Raw genomic sequence first — 23,843 nt, 5'->3', positions numbered from 1 at the left:
CACATGCGCATTAAAGTTCTCATCATATTGGACCAATCCTAGGAGTAAGTAGTTAAGTATACCTAAGAATGTTACTACAGTTCAAATGAAATCTGCCTCTCGCCTGGGCTTTCATTCTCCCTCACAACTCAAACTAGGGAGGGAGAACAGAGGAATAAGGAAACAATTTCTCACACGTGTTTCCTATGTTTTATCCGCTCAAGTAATGACAGAAGTAAGAAGGACATTATAGAAACTAAAAAGCTAAGCAGGTGACATTCTTCACTCCACAAACAATTTAAACTACAAACCAACCTTCCACATGCTGCAGCACAAGAAATACCGACTCCTCAGAAATGATGTACTTGTGCAGACACACCATGTTGGGCACACAGCGGGGGATGATGGTCTTTCTGTTCCTGCTGTATTCACTGCTTTTCCTTAGACCCTGACAGAGAACAAAAAGGTCAGTTGTACCCTCAGTTGCCTTTGGAGCCTGCTGTGCTCTGTGTTTATCAACCAAACTAATCTATCCGAGTTACCCTGGGCTTCAGAGAAACCACTCATCTGCTGCTCTATGCCCCTCAGTCCCTGGAGGCTCTGCTGATGGCATCTGGCGTGAATCCAGAGAACGGAAGATGCCACAAAGCTGCCATTAAAATCAATTACGTGGGTCAGTGTTTTTATTAGAGATGCTCTCAAACTAAGTCATCAGGATGACACACAGTTATTTCTCTATGACCTTTTCTTAAGTTTTATTTTACTTATGTACATCTTTAAAGCAGTAGACATCGTGAGATCAATTCAAATTCCTGAGACACAAAAGGCATTCCTAGATTAAACGGGCAGTTTTAAAATTCTATTCCAAAAAAGTACAAAGATCATTTTAAGTTTTCTCCAAAGGAACAAGGTATGTGTAGTTTCTGCTGTCATATCCTGGTTTTAAAATCTAAGAAAATGCCAGTGATAGAGTATACTCATAAAAAGAGATTTATTTCAGTATATGTCAAGGTGACCAACTGCCATGCTGATAAGTAAAAGAAAAATATCAGAAAAATATAAAACTAATCTGAAATTCATTAATTCTGGATGCCGTGGAAATGCTTAAATTAGGATATTTTTAGAATATGTACTATCACAATCCACTTCAAATGAAATTACAAAATTGAGGGGGTTTTCTTCCTTTATTCATTTAATTACAGACTGAGTAATACAGAGAATCAAAATTGAATTTAGAAAAAAGACAGGGCCAGGGATGTAGATAACACTTTCCCAAATACCTGTAACAAAGACTTTAAGGCAAAATTTCAGCTCTTAAGAACTATAATCATAATCAAAGGTATGATTGCATGTGGTCTTCACATATTATGCAAAATGTACTAGAGATGTATTTAAATTATACACTATACATTTAAGCAGCATAAAATGAGTCTTCAATTTATCCAAATTATTTCCTCCATACTCTATAACCTAAGCCTCTTTTTAAATGTATGCTATAGAGTATTTATCCACTGTGATGGAAGGACACAAAGTAAAATAAATACAGATCACTGCAAACATAAAAGAACATTCAAACACCCAGAAAAAAATTAAATATTTTCTTTCAGAAGCATTATTTGAAAATAAATTTCTAAATTCATTAAACAGAAAAATTCTACTTACTTTTAGAATGAATGTCTGTTCTGTCCTTGTATCCATTACAAGTAAAACCTACATAAAAGACATGAGTAATAACCTATTTACAATACAATGAAACATGAACTCATAACTTTTTGAAACTATACTTTAAAGGTTTGGGGGAAGTGTTGAAATTGACTCTGCCAAAATTGTTAATTTCTGAATTGATTTTTTTTTAAGTTGCCAAATCACAGGATTAAAACAGTCTTATCTAAAAGTGTGTTTCCTTTCTAAAAATGCCATATTTTAGAAACACTACTACATTTTCCTAGATTTATTTTAAAATATATTTCTTAAAAGGAAGAATTATTTTAGAAAAAGAACTTTTCCTCAAGAAACATATATGGTTTAAAAAAAGTTTTTAAAAAATTATTTTTTACAGAAATTGAAGTCTCAGTTTTCTTCCTAAAACCTCTAATGTAGCAATTTGTTACAATGTGATCTCAATAACCCAGGCTCTAACCCAAGGCACCCTTCTGGTGCTACTTCTCCATCCTGGACTCATCCTTAACTCCTCTTTTCCCATCAGCAAATCCTGCCAGCTCTATCTTCAAATTGTATCCAGAATCTGAACTCACCTCACCACTTCCACAGCTATTACCCTGAATGAAACAAAGATTTACCTGGATTATAACAATGGTGTCCCAACAGATTTCTCTGCTTCCATCTTTGCTGCCCTATGGTCTATTCTCAAAATAGCAGGCAGGGTTTGCTTTTAAAAACATAAGTTATATCATGTCACTTCTCATTCAGAGAAAAAGCACACATTCAAAACAATGACCTCAAGACCCCTCATAATCTCACACATTGCCCCCTCAAACTATCCACTCCCCCTGCACCCATCCTGGTGAAAAAAAGAGTGAATAGAGATAGGGAATTATGCTACCATATTAATATTTATATTTATAGTTTATGTTTTATAAACATTTAAATATTTATATTATATATTTTATATTATGTTAATCTTATCATTTTGGAGAAACACTATAGCAGAGGTTGGCAAACTTTTCCTGTAAAGATGCAGGTAGTAAATATTTAAGGCTTGGCAGGCCCACACGGTCTCTGTTGCAGCTATTCAACTCCGCTGTTGTAGCACAAAAGCAGCCAGAGTCCGAAATGGGCCATGGCAGGAGAATTTACACCACAGAAATCTGCAAACATTGTAAACAGGGCTTTTTTTCCCCACCCCCTCCAGAGAGCTGGGAGTCAAGGGTAAAAGAAGATATTAAGCTTAGAAAAATAAAAGAATGGTCAGAAAGAGAAAAACAAATACCATATGCTAACACATATATACATATAGAGAATCTAAAAAAAAAAAAGTGTTCTGAAGAACCTAGGGTCAGGACAGGAATAAAGACGCAGATGTAGAGAATGGACTTGAGGACAGGGGGAGGGGGAAAGGGAAGCTGAGACAAAGTGAGAGAGTGGCATGGACTTATATACACTACCAAATGTAAAATAGATAGCTAGTGGGAAGCAGTCACATAGCACAGGGAGAGCAGCTCGGTGCTTTGTGACCACCCAGAGGGGTGGGATAGGGAGGGTGGGAGGGAGACACAAGAGGGAGGCGATATGGAGATATATGTATACATACAGCTGATTCACTTTGTTATACAGCAGCAACTAACACAACAATGTAAAGCAATTATACCTCAATAATGATGTTAAATAAATACATAATACATAAATACATAAATACATAAATAAAAGAATGGTGAGAAGAAATGGGAGTTACAAAGAGGAACCCGTTTAAGACCTGATGAATTTGAAGTAATAGTGACAACTTCAACTTTGACCCCTCTTCTGAGTGCTTGACCTATACTATTTAACTCCATTTAATTTCAATTGAATATTCCCACAGATACCTCCTAAACTCATCTCTTCCTCTTCCCAAAGCCCTGTCCCCACTAAAACTAAAACAAAACGCCTCTTCACCTCTCACCATATTGAATAACACCACCACCCATGGAACCCCCCCAATCAAAAAGCTCCCTAAGTCACCATGAATTCTCCCCTGCCCCCCACCTTCATAACCAGTGACCAAGTCCAGTCAATTCTACCTCCTAAGTATTTCTCTCCTCCACCTTCTACTCTCTTTCGCCTACCATGTTTTAAGTGTTTAATATGTGCTATGCTTTAGTCATGTGTAATCATTGTTAATTCTTTCAATTACCCAATAAGATAGGTTTTACCATTCCTACTCCATATGTGAAGATACTAGAGCTTCATCTGTAGAAGCTATAACGGTAGATAATAATAGTATCTACCATTTGTGAGAATTTCAGTGAGATAATCTTTAAACTTGCTTGGTACAGCCAGTTATTACTATTATTGCTATCACTATTATTGCTTCTTCTCCCTGAAATGTTCACCCAGCCCCTTATCAGACAAGCACTTATCTTTCCATATTCAGCTCAAATGTCACTGACACTTTTCTTCCTTTGTTCTCCCACTGTATATGGTACCAGCCTCTTCAATTTGGTTTTATTTAGTCACTTGTCTATATCCCAACCAGATTTCAAGCTTTTCATCAGCATGTTTAAGCAGAATAACAGTCGCCAAAGACACTCATATCTTAATCTCCATAACTTGTGAATATGTTACGTTACTGGCAAAAAGGACTCTGCAGATATAATTAGGGTACAGACCTTAAAACAGATTACACTGGATTATCTGACTGGGCTTAATCAAATCACATGACCCCTTAGAGAACTGTCTCTGTCCAGAACTGGACAGCACAAAAATGATATTGCAGAAGGGGAAATCAGAGGGATTCGAAGTATGAGAGGGACATGTTGTTGCTGGATACAGAGGTCCACATGTAAGCACTGGAAAGAGCCCTCTAGGAGCTCACAGTAAGCATGAGAAGGAACAGGCAGCTTCTAGGAACAAAGACCAACCCTTGGCTGAGAGCCAGCAACCACAGTCCTACAACCATAAAGAAAAGAATTCAGCCAACAACCTGAATGAGCTTGAAAGTGGATTTTCTCCCAGAGTCTCCAGTATGGAATGCAGCCCTGCCAGCACCTTGATTTTAGCCCAATGCAACCCATGTCATGTCAGACCTCTGATCCAAAGAACTTTGACATAATAAATTTAGTTGTTTTAAGCTGCGAAGTTTGTGGTAATTTGTAATGCAGCAATAGAAAGCTAATACAGGGCAGAAATTGTATTTCCTCCAACACATAACCTATCCATCTCCCACAGTAATTGTTCAATAAACATATGTGAATGAATTTAGGTGTAAAAGTTTGGAAGGTAGACAGTAATTTGGGAATGGAGCTTAGAAAATAAGTCAGGACTAAAGATGTACAGTAACTGAGCAATCTCCATAAAAATAACAGCTAAAGACATGAGGAAGTACCCCAATGGAATGCTCACTTTATAGCAGGCACTGTGATGGGGTTTAAGGAATTAAATCACATAATTCATTCAACAATCCAATGAGGTAGGCATACTTTTCTTCCTTTTTGGCCACACCACACGGCATGTGGGATCTTAGTTGCCCAGCCAGGAATCGAACCGGCGCCCCTTGCAGTGGAAGCGTGGTCTTAACCACTGAACAGCCAGGGACGTTCCAAGGTAGGTATACTTTTATCAACCAATATTACAGAGGAGAAAACAAACATAAAACTGTTAACCTGCCCATGCTCACAAAGCTAAGACGTGCCAGAGGTGAAATTTAAACCCAGCAATCTGGCTCCAGGGCTCTTCCTCTTTAACTGCTAAACTATACTATTTATGTCTGTGTATACATAGCTGGAATACTGAGGGTATATAACACAATAACAACCAAAAGAACAGTGAGAAATACACCAAAAACCCCAGAAAATATAGTGGTTCAGACATCAGGAAAAGAGAATGCTTAAAATGAGAGTAATCACCTGTGCCAAACAACACAGAGAAGCCATGAAGAATGAGGACTAAGAAGGGACTACTGCCTAAGGCAGTTAGGAAGTCACTGATAACTTTCAATACTACATCATGCAGTCAACTGGTGGGGACAGAAGCCAACTACTCTGAGTTAGTAATGGGTGATAAGAAAATGGAGGCAACATATACATGTCTCTCCAAAGAGAAGTATGTCAGAAGAAGGAAAAACACTAAAATGAAAGAGTTAGTAGGATCATCAGGTTTGAACTATTTTCAGAGAGGGTAGACCTATTTGCCCATAATTTCCCTCGGAGCTATATTCACCACCAATCTTGAACCTCCTAGGCATGGAAGCACATTCAAAGAACTTGAACCTTGACAGTTAAATTAACATATCATGAGTGCAAAGGGGGGCACACCTCTGTAAAGGAGGGCTCAATAAATATCTACTGAATCTGTGAAGACATCTATTCAGTATTCCTTAAATCTCATCTGTTTTCACATCAAGTTGTGACTCTTTTAAGCTATTCATCAGATTCCAATCCTAATTTAAATAACATACTTCTATGTGAAATGAAATAGAAAACGTTTCACCAGGTAAAAGGTAAGGAAGCTGTACAAAGCAAAGAACTTTTTTCTACCAGAAACTTCTTAATCGACTGAACAGAATGTACCTGCATAAATCAGGAGTGATATCTCTTTGCTGGTCTCACTTAGCCATGAAGCATGAAGTGGATCCAATAAAAAGGCCAAATTAAGATCGATAAACATGGCTGAGAAGGGCTGCTTTGTTTACATTTACTTTCTTCTCCAAGTTTGTCTGCAACTAGACAATGTTCACATTGAGGCAATAAACACAAGAACATATGTGATTTTTTTTAAATGTGCCCTTTGACTGTCACTTTCTCCCAAACAGGTGTTGGCTAAATGATTATAAATTGGCCTCTGGATACACCTCTTCAACTGAGCCGTACAGGGCTGGTGATAATATAATTAGACCTAAAAACATCAGGCTGGTGAATGCTTTCCATCTGTTTGGCAATAATGTTTAGTTAACAGTAGTCTTTAAAAGAAGCACCTTCAACTTCAGTTCTTAAAGTTATTTATAGAGCCATTCTTAACACACCAGCACTCCTGCTAACAAGAGCTTTAGCCACTTGGAAATTATTAGCCATACGGCTGTATACAAAGAGAAACGACTGCATTTAACATCTGTATCTTTCCAAATTTACACGCTTCAACCTCATTTAGAGTCATTTCTTAATGAACAGTGCTATGGCGCTGCATTAATATTATAGTTGCATGCACAAAGATCATAAGAAGCCAAACATTTTTTAATGCCAACAGCAGGCCAATCTGTAATGAAGCTGTCAGCATAAAGGGCAAAATAATAGCTTCTTTAACCCTCAAACAGAATTCGTTCATTTGTGGACTAGAACATATCAATTTAAAAACTGCTTCATGGGTTTGCTCACCTTTATAAAGACAAAAATCTAATTTGGTACTAATTTGATACAATTGTCTTCCCAATAAAAGACTCCTAAAACCATCTTTTGTTTCATGATAAAACAAGTACTATAACTAAACCTGTCATGAAATAATTACCTTGGATAGCATACTTTATTGAAAGAATACAAGTAATGTATTTTTCCCTTTCATTTTTCACACTTACTTATCAGCACTATATTAGCATATGGTCTAACAGAAGAGATTACTTCATCTTTGCCCATGGTAATATATAGAATCACTGCTCCTAACTGGGAGAGAAAAAAACAAAAAACAGACAACTTATGCCTTTAGGATTAGCCTCATCTGCTCCTCAATTCTACCAGCACAATGAGACTTGCCTACTCTTCTTTTGCAACAGTAGCAGGAAAAGCTCCAATTGATTATAAGTCAATTTTGTTAACTAGAATGGGGAAGGCCCAATATTTAACTAGGTACCACCTCTGGAAAGATAGGAGACGTTGGGGAATATATCAAAAGTATCAAATGATGAGTTTTTTTTTAAGCACATGAAAAATAAATTTGGAGAAAAGAAAAGAGACAAATAGCAATAAAGACACTATGACTGTGGTGAGGAATTATGAATAGTTCCCTTCAGTGAAGATTATGTGCCACCCATTTTTTTAATTTTTTAGATACTTAATTTAAAGGTTGACATTCAAAGTCTGTAAGTCTCTAAAAGTAAATTCAACTCCAATTCCTTTAAAAAGAAAGACTGGGCCTCCCTGGTGGCGCAGTGGTTGAGAGTCCGCCTGCCGATGCAGGGGATACGGGTTCGTGCCCCGGTCTGGGAGGATCCCATATGCCGCGGAGCGGCTGGGCCCGTGAGCCATGGCCGCTGGGCCTGCGCATCCGGAGCCTGTGCTCCGCAACGGGAGAGACCACAACAGTGAGAGGCCCGCATACCGCAAAAAGAAAAAAAAAAAAGAAAGACTACCTGGGTTATCTGAGGGAATATCTATCTCTACTTTGGTGCCAGTTACTTCACAGGACTCCAGAACAATTAATAAAAGTGTTTTTTTTTAATGTTTAAGAAAAGCTTACAGAGATAGCCATACCAGACAAACAGCGTTTCCCTTAATGGTGTCACAGTACCATTCATGTTGACGGGATGTCATCCAAATGGACTTCAATTGTGCAAGTTATACTGCTGGGAATTCACACATAAACAAACATACCAGAAAAGAACGGGATCAACATAATAAAGAAGCCAAAGAAAACAGAGAAGCCCAATTCCACAAGTTAGAGAGTCTTTTTCAACATAGTTCCAGATAAATAAGATTATACTTACTGTACTCTCTTTTTACAAAAAAGTCCACACTTAACTTGACCATTATTAGATGAGTTATTAACTAAACTCATCTTGGCAGCTTTATAGGAGCTAGTAATGTTATTCTTCTGTAGAAATGGTTTTGAACAACAAACCTAAAGCACTAAACCTTTGCTCTTCCTGTCAATACCACATGATGATAATCAAATGTTATTTATATTTATTGCTAAAACCCATCTCATTTTATATGCTTAGAATATTCAAAATGTATTTCTACTGTTGATGGTTAATTCCATACCTTATGCTCATGAGATAATCTTATAAAAAATTTAGCTACCAGAAAACAAAGAGTACTAGGTGACCTTTAATACCAACAATTCTCCCCACTGGGATCTAACTTTCTCCTTCTTTGACATCAGAAGGTTAGCAATGTTCCCTGTACCATTGCTCAGCAACTCCAAAAGCAAAAGGTACTCAGCCTACCACTTCGGTCCATGAGAAGTTGCAGCATCAGGAGCATCAGCATGAACAGACTGTGTAGAGGAACTTCTCACCTGTTATGCCATGAAATCAATCTGTTCTTAATGGTCATATGCTCACAAAAGTTGTTTCACTGATAAGAACTGAAGTATGAAAAGTAAAATTTGACATGGATACTTACAACTCTATCCTAAAGGACATTTTCATTTACTACTCTCAAGAATCTATTTTCAGCAAAGCATAAAAGGTACCCCTGTGATGTAAAGGGAACAGAAAAAAATTATTTGGAGTCTTACCAGTGCTTTATTTGTGCTAGAACTTCCAACATAGCACAATATCATGAACTAAGTGAACAAACAATCAAAAAGCGTACTGCTTTGTGGACTGACAGCAAAGCCAAAACATCATCAAACAACTTACAGCAAGGAGAAATATCTTTTTGAAGCGGGCTAAGTTCTTTAGGCTTCTATATAACCTAGAAGTATCTTCAAATGTAGGAACAACAAAACTAATCTACTAGGATTCTATGGAAGTAGTACGTAAGATCCACATTTCTTTCCAATGATTAAATTCCAAAATACCATAAATTAACATATACTTTGCACACCACTGTAAAGCAATTATACTCCAATAAAGATGTTAAAAATAATAATAAAATACGGATATGTAAAATAATATATATATATATATACTTTAAATGTTTATCCAAACACATTTAACTTCCAAAAACTTCCCAGTTCAGTTTACCTAATTCTTCTATCTGCCTTAACTACAAGCATACTGGGGCAGGGGCAGGGGAAAAGAACCACAGTAGGACTAGCAAGCAACACAAATCTAAGCTGGTAAATAACGAATTCCTGTATAAGAAAACAACTAATTTTAGATTTCTTTAAATGCCCAGACATTTACAAAGGTTTGAGTATGCTAATTTTTTAATTAAAAGATATTTCAGCAGCGAAAGCTCTTTCATATGCACTACTGATTCTTCATCAAACGTTAACTTTCCAACTTAACACCAGTATAGCCGGTGGCAGCCTGAAGGTTCACCATCTGCTGCTACCCAAAGTCACTGTGGCCACCTTCAGAACATATGCATCAAAGCCTGGAGATAAGAGACTGAAGGAATACTGCGTAAGTCAGCATAAGGGTGATGACAAACCTAGAGGCAGGCAACAGGCAAGCTACCAGAAAATTCAGAACATCACGAACCATCAGTCACCTCTTCGAATACATACCCAAGGTCACAAGGGACTCTAGTGGCTGAACAAAAAGACAAGAGAAATACTACCGCTAAAGGAATTTACTTAAGTAAATGTGATGATTTTTTCCTTTAAAAAAAGGGGAGAGGTGGCTAGTTTTTTTAAATCCCCTATAATTTTATACAAAGCAAGCATACAATAAATAAAATGAAATATAAATTGAAGGTGTGTTCAGTCTATGAAATAATAATAAAGGTATATATATATTTTTAGGTAGTCATAAAATAAGGTACCTTGCTTTGAAAGGTTTGTTTTCTGTGTACCATCATATCCACAATCCAAATGTTACCCAAGGTAAATGCACTTTGAGATGAGGCTTTATAAAATCCACAAAATAGCAATTAAAAATCCTGATTTCTGGCTACTCAAAAATGTCATTTATTTCAGGTAATGATTATATTCACCACAATACCTCATGTAGAAACAAAATACCGCGGTGTCTTTTAAATTACTATAAACAGAGAATCTCAAGAACCTGGCTATATATTCATCTTAAAAGAAATGCACTTATATGAAATTTTCTTATACATCACCCTTGATTCCTGGGTTGGGTTTTTTGGCATCTTTAATGCAGTTAGAAGAAAAGCAATATAGAAAGTATTTTTTAGAATATATAAAGCATCTTTTAATTCTTGATTTTAAAATGGCAGCAGATACATTTAGTTTGCATTCATTCTAATCTTAATCCTGATTTTTAAAAATTCTTCCAAGCTTCCACAGCAAATTAGTTATAAATTAATTTAAAACTAGGGCATTATTAAACATTCATGTACCCTAAGAACTGTCATAACAAAGTCCATTTGTCCTGACCTCTATTTAAATTGAACACAACCTGCTGAGCACAACTATCTACAGTTTCTATAATCAAATACAATACTGTTGTGTGTGTATGCTCCACGGGAACACAATTCATGCCTCTGTATACTTAGTAACTTCAATAATAATCATGATGATTTTTTAAAAGATCACAGTTTGTCATTGTGATAGCTAAAAATAGAGTATATGTTACCAAAGTAACTTTATCTTCCAAGATGTTATGAATATATTATGAATCATAACATTAAAAAAAGAAAATAAGCATATTTTGGTGGTGCTAAAAGAGATTTGCAAATACAAGTAATTTACTCAAAATTCAAAGGTCAGTCATTCCCACGTTGTTTCATTCCTCCAAGGGGCATTGAAATATGCTTGGGAAAGATTGTTTTATCAGGATCAGAAAAGATAAAAAGGATTTTAAAGATGTTCCTCGGGACTTCCCTGGTGGTCCAGTGGTTAAGACTTCACCTTCCAGTGCAGTGGGTGTGGGTTTGATCCCTGGTTGGGGAGCTGAGCTCCCACATGCCTTGTGGCCAAAAAACCAAAACATAAAAACAGAAGCAATATTGTAACAAATTCAATAAAGACTTTAAAAATGGTCCACATCAAAACAAACAAAAAAAAACTTAAAAAAAAAATGTTTCTCTGAAAGTCACTTGGCCAACACCTGGATTATTTATCCTTAGGCGAATAGCTAAATCTAGTCCTGCCCTAGGGCAATGCAAAATACATGTGATTCTCCAGAAAATAATCCAGGGAGTAATTATTTCAACCACAAATATGAATTTTAAATCTCATACTCCTGTTAGCCAAATGTCAGTGAATGTGAGCCATTCCTCAATGATGTCTCATACTAGGATGTGAGGTTAATGATTTAGTGAACAATAAAGCTATCACAGAAATGTCTTTTTTATACATATGAAAAAAGTTTTACTTTGTATAATTTTTCAAATCCTAGGCCTATACATCTATTACTTCATAAAACATGCTTCCAAAGGACATGGTGTGTCTTTGTAAGAAAACAGGATATAAATATAGCAGAAGGCAGAATATAAAAAACAGAGAAATCGAGTTTAAAACAGAAATCCTGAAGAGCTAGGAAAAACACCCACTTAGGAGGCTCTTCTCAGATCCAAATGCTTTAAAAGCTAGATCTCTACACCTTTGTCATCCTCATTTTGATTGTCTGTTTTCTGTTTTTGCAAAGCAACTTGCCCAAGGCCACAAAGAGATTATGCTAAAGAGAGGTAAAAACTCTGAAGTTCTGGGTTTATAGGCCCAAGTTCAGTTTATGTCATTCAGTACCATAATGAAACCATTTGTTCTGTTTCTTTGGTTTGAATTCTGAAGTTCACTTGGGATAACGACTTGACACTGTTAAATTTAGCTGAAAATTAATTCAATTATAAGTATAGTCTGCTGTATTTAGCTTTAGATCCTTCTTATTTGCATTTGCTAGAAACACCTAATACTCTGGTGCTGATATAAACTATGTCCATTCATACTCTGGTTTAATATTTTCATTCTGCTGCTAAGTGTGTTCCATAGATATGCTCAAATAAATTTATAGGCCCTGGAAACTGAAATAAGTCCCTAAAGAGCAGCAAATATGTCTACATAGTTTTTATATAGTGTTCAAAATTGGTGCAGTGTGTACTCAGTAAATGCTATCTTATAAGGATAACAGACGGACACAGAGGCTACATCTTCAAGTCAATCAATACATATCCAACTAAGTTGCCAATGTCAGAGATAGCCTGATTCCAATTCGGAAGAAAATGCTTCAAGGGCAAGAAAGCTTTAAATGTTTTTATTTTTAAGTGTTTTAAATGAGTTTTGCACTTTTGTAGCAGATGGAGTTGAAATTCTGGTACTGGTCAAAATTTAACAATGTTTTAATATGACTAGAAATTTTATTTAGTACAAGAATACATGTTGATGTTCTTAAAAATTCCAAAGTATTTTAAAGCATATATGAAACACAAAGACACAACACTCATTCTCAAATTGACAATTTCATCAACTGCAACAATTTCCCTACCAACAATCTACAGGTGTATTCTGTGAGAGAGGGTGAAAAAGGGAGGAGGATGAATGTTTTCACAGTTTTCAAAACTACTCTTCTTGCTCTGATCCTGAACGTGTAGTATATTTTGAGGTACAGACTCACAGAGTATTTGAAATCTTAAAACACATGTATTATCTTTTTGTCCCCTTTATAACTATTCAGCAAGCATTTGTTAAATCCTTACTGCATGGACAGCACTGTATTTAGTTAGGCATTATCAGAGAAAATAAAGAAGGATAAGTTATAGTTTCTGCCCTCTAGGACACGTTAACAAGATATTTAAGGCAACTAAAGGCATACAAGCTAAAATAACACACAACTGAATGATAAATTGTGTTAATTCAAAGAAAGGAAAGACGAGTATTACAGTTAAGGCGGAGATAAGCTTTCAGCTAAGTCTCGAAGAATGGACTAAACATAGGTGAGCAGGAAGGAAAAAAGGAAGAGTTCAAAGAGTTGAAGAAGCTAAAAGAAAGCATGTGCTGAGTCTCCCACAATTCCTTTAGCCTGAAACACTATTCTGGGAGCTAAACCCTACTCATTCCTCGTCTTTTCTTTGCTTCTAAGAAGCCTCTGGAGAGCCCCAAGCTAGGCACCCCTCCTACATGTTCTCACAATACCCTAGTGTACTTCCTTCGCCCAAAGCAGTTTCACACTGTATTGTAACTGCTATTTCCCACTGAATTATAAACTCTGAGAGGGTAGAGATTAGGTGTTTTATTCACCATTGTATCTCTAGTGGCTATTATCACACTTGACATATAGCAGGAGCTCAACAAATATTTGCTGAATGAATGAATGAATAAATGAAAAAATGGAAAAGACCTGGAGAGAAATGGTGAGGAGGCAGGCCAATTAGATAAATGGTCCCTACCTTTTTTAAGATAATGTGAGTAGAGAGGTATCATTCATTCATTCATTCATTTTTTTCAATACACATATATTGAGTATCTGCTGTTTTTAAGTCACTATGCTAAATGTTAAAAATACAAAATTAAATAAGATATAGTCACCAAGCTGGTGTTTGACATGTTACAGAGGCTTATTCTCCAAAGACACATATCTTCTGCACAGGATTTAGACTATCTTTTCTATCTAATAGATGTCTGTGAATACTGTACCAAAATATATAAAAATGTTAATTTTTAGGAAAGAAGGAGGAAAATACTTGGTACTTGAGGCATATGAAGGCTTGTTGGAGGAGGCATAGAAATATCAAAAACTACCATACAATATGGATGAATGCTATGACAGATAGGTTCAAGGCATTAAAAGGACACAACAAAAGATATTTACATTAGACCGTAGAGGTAAGTAAGCAAGGGAGCCTTCCAAAAGAAGACAATAATTAAGAATGAGACAAATTAAGTGAGGAAGGAAAGGTAAAGTCACTCCAGGTAGAGGGGTATAAAACATGACACCTTGTATATCTTACAAGTTCCACAGGGCTGTAACCAAGACAGCATGTTGAGGTGGTCTGGGAATGGTCTTTGTAGGCTTAGCTAAGAAATTTGAACATTATCCTAAAATTCTATGTGAAGGTATTAAAGACTTTTAAGCAAGAGAGTTATTCATTTTAGAAAAATCACTTTCCTAAAGTATCAGTTTTATGAATTATTCTGGCAACAGTGTTGATAATGAACCAGAGGAAAATGAGACTAGAGGCAAATAACAGTATGTCTTAAAAGGGGGATAAAGAGAATAGTGTATATCTTTAAACTTACAAATAACTTGGGATGCCTAAATATTGATTTGAAACAGTTGAAGGAAAGATGGCTTAGTTGTAACTAGCAGTATCCAGAAGGTATTGGGTCAACCTGAAATAATTATTCTAGCTACATGTCATCTGCAGGATTCTTTGTCCTATTTTGTTGAAAAAAATTTGTTGACAACTTGAAAAAGGTCAACAAAGACATGTTGATCAAAATTATGGATGCCATGAAGCTGAGAGGACTACACAATGTGTTAAATTTAACATTCTCTGAAATACAGATCACTATCCCCTAGATAAACTGCATTAAATAACAGTAAAGAAATGTTTACAGTTATACAATAATGACTACAAAGAAAACAAGAGAGGAGATGAGAAAAGATGGAAAAGTTTCAGAAGACAGAAAACAGAATGAATCAGATACTACAGACAGCTAAAGGAGGGATTGAAGAGTGCTACTGAAAACAGGGGCAGTATATGAAAACCTAAATGCCAAATTGATGAGGACATCAGTCCTCCTTCAACCACTGGGCTCCCAGAATGCTGGTTGGTCTAATACTAGATCCCTTGGTAAGAGATTTAAAGGTTCTTTTCTAAGAAAACCAAATAGCCTAAAAGATAAGGCATATAGATACTGACATTATTAGGTCTCCTAATAAAACATCTGGATTATTACGCAAATTGAAGGTCACCAAATGCCCAGCTCAACAAATGAAAAAAACAAAATCCCACCAAACAAATCATTGTGAAATTTTAGAACAGTAGGGACAGGGAGAAGAGCCTATAGGCCTCCAGAGAGAGAAAGGGAGGAAGAAAAAAAATGGGTCGGGAATTGGAATGCAGTATATTGGGTTGGCCAAAACGTTTGTTTGGGTTTTTTATGGAAAAACCCAAATGAACTTTTTGGCCAACCCAACAGAAAACTGATGAAGAGAATTCCCACAGTAACAAGAAGTGGAAGTGTGATGAGGAAAGCTATGCAGAAGGCCAAGAGAACAAACCAATCCATACATAAGCAGAACAAGGAAGGAATCCAAGAGAAAAGACTCTGAGAAAACCACTGATCTACTATCTGAGGTGTCTGACTGCATTGAGACGTTTTAAAATTTTATCAGAGAGTTTAGTAATAAATAATGATAGGGACAGAGAAAAAAATAAGCAAATGGGGGAAAATGAGGCAATTTATTAACTCTAAGAAAAAACCAAAAATTTGTACATGGAAAGTCCAAAGATATTTCAACAGATTGAAATTTAGGCCAAATTTAAGCAAAATAAAACTAGAAGAAACAAACATAAAACACTACCAATTGGAAAGACAACACACTGTGTTGAAATAACTAAAAACTGGTTATTGGAGAAGGGCAGTACTAAGGACTAAAGAGGCAGTATTTGGCTCAAGAGAAAAAAGGACTTTCTAAGAGTTTCAATTGTGTAAAATGGAATGACTGACTTTGAGACATTAAGTAGCTCTGTCTTTATTCACACTTCTTTACAGTCCCTTCCATGCTGTTTTAGAATTTACATACTGACCTATATCTCTCCTGCTAGACTCAAGAGAGGAACCATGTCTTATATAGCACCTAACACAGTGCCTGCTACATGGTGGCATTCAAAACAGTTTGTTAAATTAATAAATAAAAGGCCCTGAATGAATGAATGAATGAATAAATAAATAAATAAATAAATAAATAAAAGGCCCTGAACAGCCATTCAACAGGGCACTACAGATGGGCCACAAGATCTGTAATTCACTGGGTCAGATGACCTTAAAGTCCTTTCTAACCCTGAGATTGTATACCCCAAGCCATTAGGAGGTAAAATGAAACTTGTCCCTTTATTTTGAAATTACTTAGGTTCTCCTATTATAAAACTGACCATACAAATATATGATACATTATACAATCATACTTTAAGTACAAAAAGAATTTGACTTCTTTGGAACAAAAATACTCTATTAGTCCAATATATTAACATTAATATTGCAGATAAAGGGTTTTACAAGCATAGAATTTGTTTTATACTCTTAATTATAATTAAGATGTGAATTTCAACAATAGAGACAGAATAAGATATTAAAACACTGAACATTATGAAACATAACTAAAACTCATGTGTGTGTGCATCAAACATGTGGTTGTCCCTTGTTTTAAAAAAACAGGTATACTAGATGTGGCTCCTTAAAGATGATATTATTAATTATAATCAAAGCCTATTTTGATTCCTTATATAAAAACTATGGGTAAACTACATTCCTTTAAATTAAGTTTGTGGATATTAATGTTATCTGCATAATCTAGCTCTATTGTTTACTATTCCTTATCTTCTTGAAGCAGTTTTTGGTTCACAACAAAATTAAGCAGAAAGTACAGAGTTCCCATATACCTCCTGCCCCCAAACACTCACAGCCTCCTCTACTATGATCATCTTGCACCAGTGGTACATTTGTTGAAACCGATGAACCTACACTGACACACAATTATCACCGAAAGTCCACAATTTATATTAGAGTTCACTCGTGGTGTTGTACATTCAATGGTTTTTGACAAATGTACAACACGTATCCACCATAATAATATCATGCAAAATAGTTTCACTGCCCTCCAAAATTCTGTCTCTGCCTATTCATCCCTCCCCCCTCCTCCTAATTCCTTGCAATCACTGATCATTTTACTCTCCATAATTTTTTGCCTTTTCCAGAATGTCATATAGTTGCAATCACACAGTATGTACCTTTTTCAGATTGGTATCTTTCACTTAGTGATATACATTTAAGGTTCCTCCATGTCTTCATGGTTTGATAGCTCGTTTCTGTTAAGTGCTGAATAATTTTCCATTGTCTAGATGTACCACAGTTTATTTATCCATTCATCTCCTGAAGGACATCTTGGTTGCTTCCAAGTTTTGGAAATGATGAATAAAGCTGTTATAAATATACACATGAAGATGTTTGTGTAGATATAAGTTTTCAACTCATTTGGGTAAAAAACTAATGAGCATGACTTCTGGATTATATAGTAAAAATATGTTCAGTTTGGTAAGAAACTGTCAAACTGTCTTCCAAAGTGGCTGTACCATTTTGCACTCCCAACCAGCAATGAATGAGAGTTCCTATTATTCCACATCCTCACCAGCATTTGGTGTTGTCAGTGTTCCAGATTTTGGCCAGTCTAATAGATAGGTGGTGGTATCTCATTGTTGTTTTAGTTTGCACTTCCTTGATGACCTATGTTGTGGAGCATCTTCTCATATGCTTATTTGCCATATGTGTGTGTATCTTCTTTGGTGAATTTCCTGTTAAGGTCTTTGGCCCATTTTGTAATTGGGTTGTGCATTTCCTTATTGTTAGGTTTTAAGAACTCTTTGTATATTCCAGGTAACATTCCTTATGATATATGTCTTTTACAAATATTTTTCCCAGTCTACAACTTGTCTTCATTATCCTGACAGTGTCTTTCACAAAGCAGAAGTTTTTAATTTTAATGAAGTCCAGCTTATCAATTATTTCTTTCATGGATCATGCCTTTGGTTATATCTAAAAAGTCACTGCCGTGCCCAAGGTCATCTAGATTTTCTCCTATGTTGTCTTCCAGGAGTTTTATAACTTTGTGTTTTCATTTATGTCTATGATCCACTTTGAGTTAATTTTTTTGAATGATGTAAGGTCAGTCTAGGTCCCCTTTTTTCATGTGAATGTCCATTGGATGTGGTGTTCCAGTACCACGTGTTGAAGCAACTATCTTTTCTCCATGGTACTGCCTTTACTCCTTTATCAAAGACCACTAGACTATATTCATGTAGATCTATTTCTGAACTCTCTATTCTGTTCCATTGATCTGTCTATTCTTTCACCAATCCCACACTGTCTTCATTTCTGTAGCTTTATAGTAAGTCTTGAATTCAGGTAGAATTAGTTCTCTGAGTTTGTTCTTTTCCTTCAATATTGTGTTAGATTTTCTGGGACTTCTGTTCCTCTGTAAAAAATTCACAGTCATTTTCTCAACATCCACAAAATAACTTACTGTGATTTTGACTGGGATTGCACTAAAAGTATAAATCAAGCTGGGAAGAACTGACATCTTGACAATAATCTCCAAGTATTTGGGAATTTTCTAGTTATCTTTCTTTTACTGATTTCTAATTTAATTCCATTGTGGTCTAAGAGCAGATATTGTAAGAATTCTCCTCTTTTAAAGTTGTTAACATGTGTTTTATGATCCAGAATGTGGTCGTAGTCTACCTTGGTGAATGTTCCATGTGAGCTTGAGAAGAATATATTTTATGCTATTGTTGCATGAAGAAGTCTGTAAGTGTTGATTATGTCCAATTATGTTGATTGATAGTGCTGCTGAGTTCAACTATGTCCTTAATGATTTTCTGCCTACTGGATCTGTCCATTTCTGATACAGTGATATTGAAGTCTCCAACTATAATAGATTTACCTATTTCTCCTTGTAGTTCTATCAGTTTTTTGCCTCACGTATTTTGATGCTCAATTATTAGGCACATACACATTAAGGATTGTTATATCTTCTTGGATAACTGATCCTTTTATCATTATGTAATGCCTCTGATAATTTCTAATAATTTACCTTGCTCTGAAGTCAGCAATGTCTGAAATTACTATAGCTATTCCTGCTTCCTTCTTTTTTTTTTTTTTTTTGCGGTATGCGGGCCTCTCACTGTTGCGGCCTCTCCCGTTGTGGAGCACAGGCTCCGGACGCACAGGCTCAGCGGCCATGGCTCACGGGCCCAGCCACTCCGCGGCATGTGGGATCCTCCCGGACCAGGGCACGAACCCGTGTCCCCTGCATCAGCAGGCGGATTCCCAACCACTGCGCCACCAGGGGAGCCCTCCTGCTTTCTTCTGATTCGTGTAAACATGGTAAACCTTTCCCTAACCTTTTACCTTTAATCTAATGTGTCTTACTTTAATTAAAGTGACTGTCTTATAGATAACATATAGTTGGGTCTTGTTTTTTAATCTACTCTGACAAGTTCTGTCTTTTAAATGGTACGGTACGTTTAGACCATTGATCTTTATGATTATTTACTTCTATTAAATTGCCCTGCTTATTTTTCCTATTTTTTTCCTCCCACTCTTCTACCATTTGTGGCTTTAATTGATCATTTTATGATTCCATTTTTTCTCCATTTTAGCAAATAAATTATACCTCTTTTTTTACTTTAGTGCTTGCCCTAGAGTTTGCAATATACATTTACAACTAATCTAACTCCCCTTTCAAATAAAATTATACTGCTTCTCAGGTAGCACAAGTACCTTATAATAGCAAAATATTCTTAATCCATCTCTCATCCTTGGTATCATTGTCATTCATTTCACTCATACAGAAGTACATATAAGCATATATATACATACATCACTATACATAATTGGATACACTGTTTCTATTAATATTTTAAACAAGCTGTTTTTTCTCTTTCCAGTATTCCCATTATGCTTATATTATGCCTTTTATAGTTAAAACACAGTTCTTGGATATACTGTTCCATTTATTTTTTTTAGTGTTTTTTTCCCTTTGCTTTTCAGTTTCAAGTTTCGATTTACATATTCTCAAGTTTAGAGATTCTTTCCTCAGACCTCTCCAGTCTACTAATGAGCCAATCAAAAGTACCCTTCATTTCTGTATAGTATTTTTTACCTCTAGTTCTCTTTCCAATTCTTTCTTAGAATAAAATTCTTTCTCGCATGGTGTCTACTTTTTCTATTAGAGCACACAGTATGTATATATATATATATATATATATATATATTTTTTTTTTTTTTTTTTTTTTTTTTTTTTTTTGCGGTATGCAGGCCCCTCACTTTTGTGGCCTCTCTCGTTGCAGAGCCCAGGCTCCGGACGCGCAAGCTCAGCGGCCATGGCCCACGGGCCCAGACGCTCCGCGGCACGCGGGATCCTCCCAGACCGGGGCACAAACCCGCGTCCTCTGCATCGGCAGGTGGACTCCCAACGACTGCAGCACCAGGGGAGCCCTGATTTTCTCTTTCTGACTTAACTTCACTCTGTATGACAATCTCTAGATCCATCCAGTTCTCTACAAATGACCCAATTTCTTTCCTTTTTTTTTTAATAATTCTTTATTTTATTTATTTATTTCTGGCTGTGTTGGGTCTTCGTTTCTGTGCGAGCACTTTCTCCAGTTGTGGCAAGCGGGGGCCACTCTTCATAGCGGTGTGCGGGCCTCTTCACTATCGCGGCCTCTCTTGTTGTGGAGCACAGGCTCCAGACGTGCAGGCTCAGTAGTTGTGGCTCACGGGCCTAGCTACTCTGTGGCATGTGGGATCTTCCCAGACCAGGGCTCGAACCCGTGTCCCATGCATTGGCAGGCAGATTCTCAACCACTGTGCCACCAGGGAAGCCCAATTTCTTTCCTTTTTATGGCTGAGTAATATTGCATTATATATATGTACCACATCTTCTTTATCCATTCAACTGTCAATGGGCATTTAGGTCGCTTCCATGACCCGGCTATGGTAAACAGTGCTACAGTGAACATTGGGGTGCATGTGTCTTTTTCAATCATGTTTTTTTCTGGGTATATGCCCAGTAGTGGGATTGATGGATCATATGGTAATTCTATTTTTAGTTTTTTAAGGAACCTCCATACTGTTCTCCATAGTGGTTGTATCAATTTACATTACCACCAACAGTGCAAAAGGGCTCCCTTTTCTCCACACCCTCTCAAGCATTTGTTGTTTGTAGATTTTCTGATGATGCCCATTCTAACTGGTGTGAGGTGATACCTCATTGTAGTTTTGATTTGCATTTCTCTAATACTCAGTGGTGTTGAGCAGCTTTTCATGTGCTTCTTGGCTATCTGTATGTCTTCTTTGGAGAAATGTCTATTTAGGTCTTCTGCCCATTTTTGGATTGGGTTGTTTGTTTCTTTAATATTGAGCTTCATGAGCTGTTTATATATTTTGGAGATTAATCGTTTGTCTGTTGATTCCTTTGCAAGTATTTTCTCCCATTCTGAGGGTTGTCTTTTCATCTTGTTTATGGTTTCCTTTGCTGTGCAAAAGCTTTGAAGTTTCATTAGGTCCCATTTGTTTATTTTTGGTTTTATTTCCATTACTCTAGGAGGTGGATCAAAAAATATCTTGCTGTGATTTATGTCAAAGAGTGTTCTTCCTAAGTTTTCCACTAAGAGTTTTATAGTGTCCAGTCTTACATTTAGGTCTCTAATCCATTTTGAGTTCATTTCTGTGTATGGTGTTAGGGAGTGTTCTAATTTCATTCTTTTACATGTAGCTGTCCAGTTTTCCCAGCACCACTTACTGAAGAGACTGTCTTTTCTCCATTGCATATCCTTGCCTCCTTTGTCATAGATTAGTTAACCAGAGGTGGGTGAGTTTATCTCAGGGCTTTCTATCTTGTTCCACTGACCTATGTTTCTGTTTTTGTGCCAGTACCAACTTGCCTTGATTACTGTAGCTTTGTAGTATAGTCTGAAGTCAGGGATTCTCATTCCTCCAGTTCCATTTTTTTCCCTCAAGACTGCTTTGGCTATTCGAGGTCTTTTGTGCCTCCAAACAAATTTTAAGATTTTTTGTTCTAGTTCTGTAAAAAATGCCATTGGTAATTTGATAGGGATTGCAATGAATCTGTAGATTGCTTTTGGGTAGTATAGTCATTTTCACAATACAGTAATTTTCTTCCAATCCAAAAACATGGCATATCTCTCCATCTGTTGGTATCATCTTAAATTTCTTTCATCAGTGCCTTATAGTTTTCTGCATACAGCTCTTTGTCTCCTAGGTAGGTTTATTCCTAGGTATTTTATTCTTTTTGTTGCAATGGTAAATGGGAGTGTTTCCTTAATTTCTCTTTCACATTTTTCATCATTAGTGTATAGGAATGCAAGAGATTTCTGTGCATTAATTTTGTATCTTGCAACTTTACCAAATCCATTGATTAACTCTAGTAGTTTTCTGGTGGCATCTTTAGGATTCTCTATGTATAGTATCATATCATCTGCAAACAGTGACAATTTTATTTCTTCTTTTCCAATTTGTATTCCTTTTTTTTATTATTAGTTTCTGCTTTATAACAAAGTGAATCAGTCATACATATACATCTGTTCCCACATCCCTTCCCTCATGCATCTCCCTCCCTCCCACCCTCCCCATCCCACCCCTCCAGGCGGTCACAAAGCACCGAGCTGATCTCCCTGTGCTCTGCGGCTGCTTCCCACTATCTATCTACCTTATGTTTGGTAGTGTATATATGTCCATGCCTCTCTTTCGCTTTGTCACAGCTTACCCTTCCCCCTCCCCATATCCTCAAGTCCATTCTCAAGTAGGTCTGTGTCTTTATTCCCGTATTCCTTTTACTTCTTTTTCTTCTCTGATTGCCATGGCTAGAACTTCCAAAACTGTGCTGAATAATAGTGGTGAAAGTGGACATCCTTGTCTTGCTCCTGATCTTAGAGGAAATGCTTTCAGTTTTTCACCATTGAAAATGATGTTTGCTGTGGGTCTGTCACATATGGCCTTTATTACGTTGAGGTAGGTTCCCTCTATGCCCACTTTCTGGAGAGTTTTTATCATAAATGGGTGTTGAATTTTGACAAAAGCTTTTTCTGCATCTATTGAGATGATCATATGGTTTTTCTCCTTCAATTCGTTAATATGGTTTATCACATTGACTGATTTACATATATTGAAGAATCCTTGCATCCCTGGGATAAATCCCACTTGATCATGGTGTATGATCCTTTTAATGTGTTGTTGGATTCTGTTTGATATTATTTTGTTGAGGATTTTTGCATCTATGTTTATCCATGATATTGGTCTGTAATTTTCTTCTTTGTAGTATCTTTGTCTGGTTTTGGTATCAGAGTGATGGTGGCCTCATAGAATGAGTTTGGGAGTGTTCTTTCCTCTACAAAGTTTTGGAAAAGTTTGGGAAGGATGGGTGTTAGCTCTTCTCTAAATGTTTGATAGAATTCACCTGCAACGCCATCTGGTCCTGGACTTTTCTTTGTTGGAAGATTTTTAATCACAGTTTCAGTTTCATTACTTGTGACTGGTCTGTTCATATTTTCTATTTCTTCCTGGTTCGGTCTTGGAAGGTTATACCTTTCTAAGAATTTGTCCATTTCTTCCAGGTTGTCCATTTTATTAGCATAGAGTTGCTGGTAGTAGTCTCTTAGGATGTTTTGTATTTCTGCGGTGTCTGT

The 23,843-nt window shown here is 36.4% G+C and overlaps 1 protein-coding gene across 5 annotated transcripts in view; it reads right to left on the bottom strand.

Moving 5' to 3' along the window:
• The window catches only part of RPS6KC1 (ribosomal protein S6 kinase C1), a 206,394-nt gene that overhangs the window by 46,008 nt on the left and 136,543 nt on the right, over positions 1–23,843 (bottom strand). For 3 of the 5 annotated variants that reach the window (XM_060091115.1, XM_060091116.1, XM_060091117.1), the window contains 2 exons: positions 1,642–1,689; positions 295–427 (listed from right to left, as the gene is read on the bottom strand). In XM_060091115.1, coding sequence (XP_059947098.1) covers positions 295–427; positions 1,642–1,689 — 181 coding nt within the window. Of the gene's footprint in view, positions 1–294; positions 428–1,641; positions 1,690–2,279; positions 2,369–6,203; positions 6,316–8,093; positions 8,179–23,843 lie in introns of those variants that run through there. The other 2 variants (XM_060091118.1, XM_060091119.1) reach the window with 2 other exon arrangements.

Source organism: Mesoplodon densirostris, chromosome 2, assembly GCF_025265405.1.
Source record: "Mesoplodon densirostris isolate mMesDen1 chromosome 2, mMesDen1 primary haplotype, whole genome shotgun sequence".
NCBI lineage: Eukaryota > Metazoa > Chordata > Mammalia > Artiodactyla > Ziphiidae > Mesoplodon > Mesoplodon densirostris.
The sequence above is the reverse complement of the archived record's forward strand: the minus strand, read 5'-3'. Positions and strand labels throughout refer to the sequence as shown.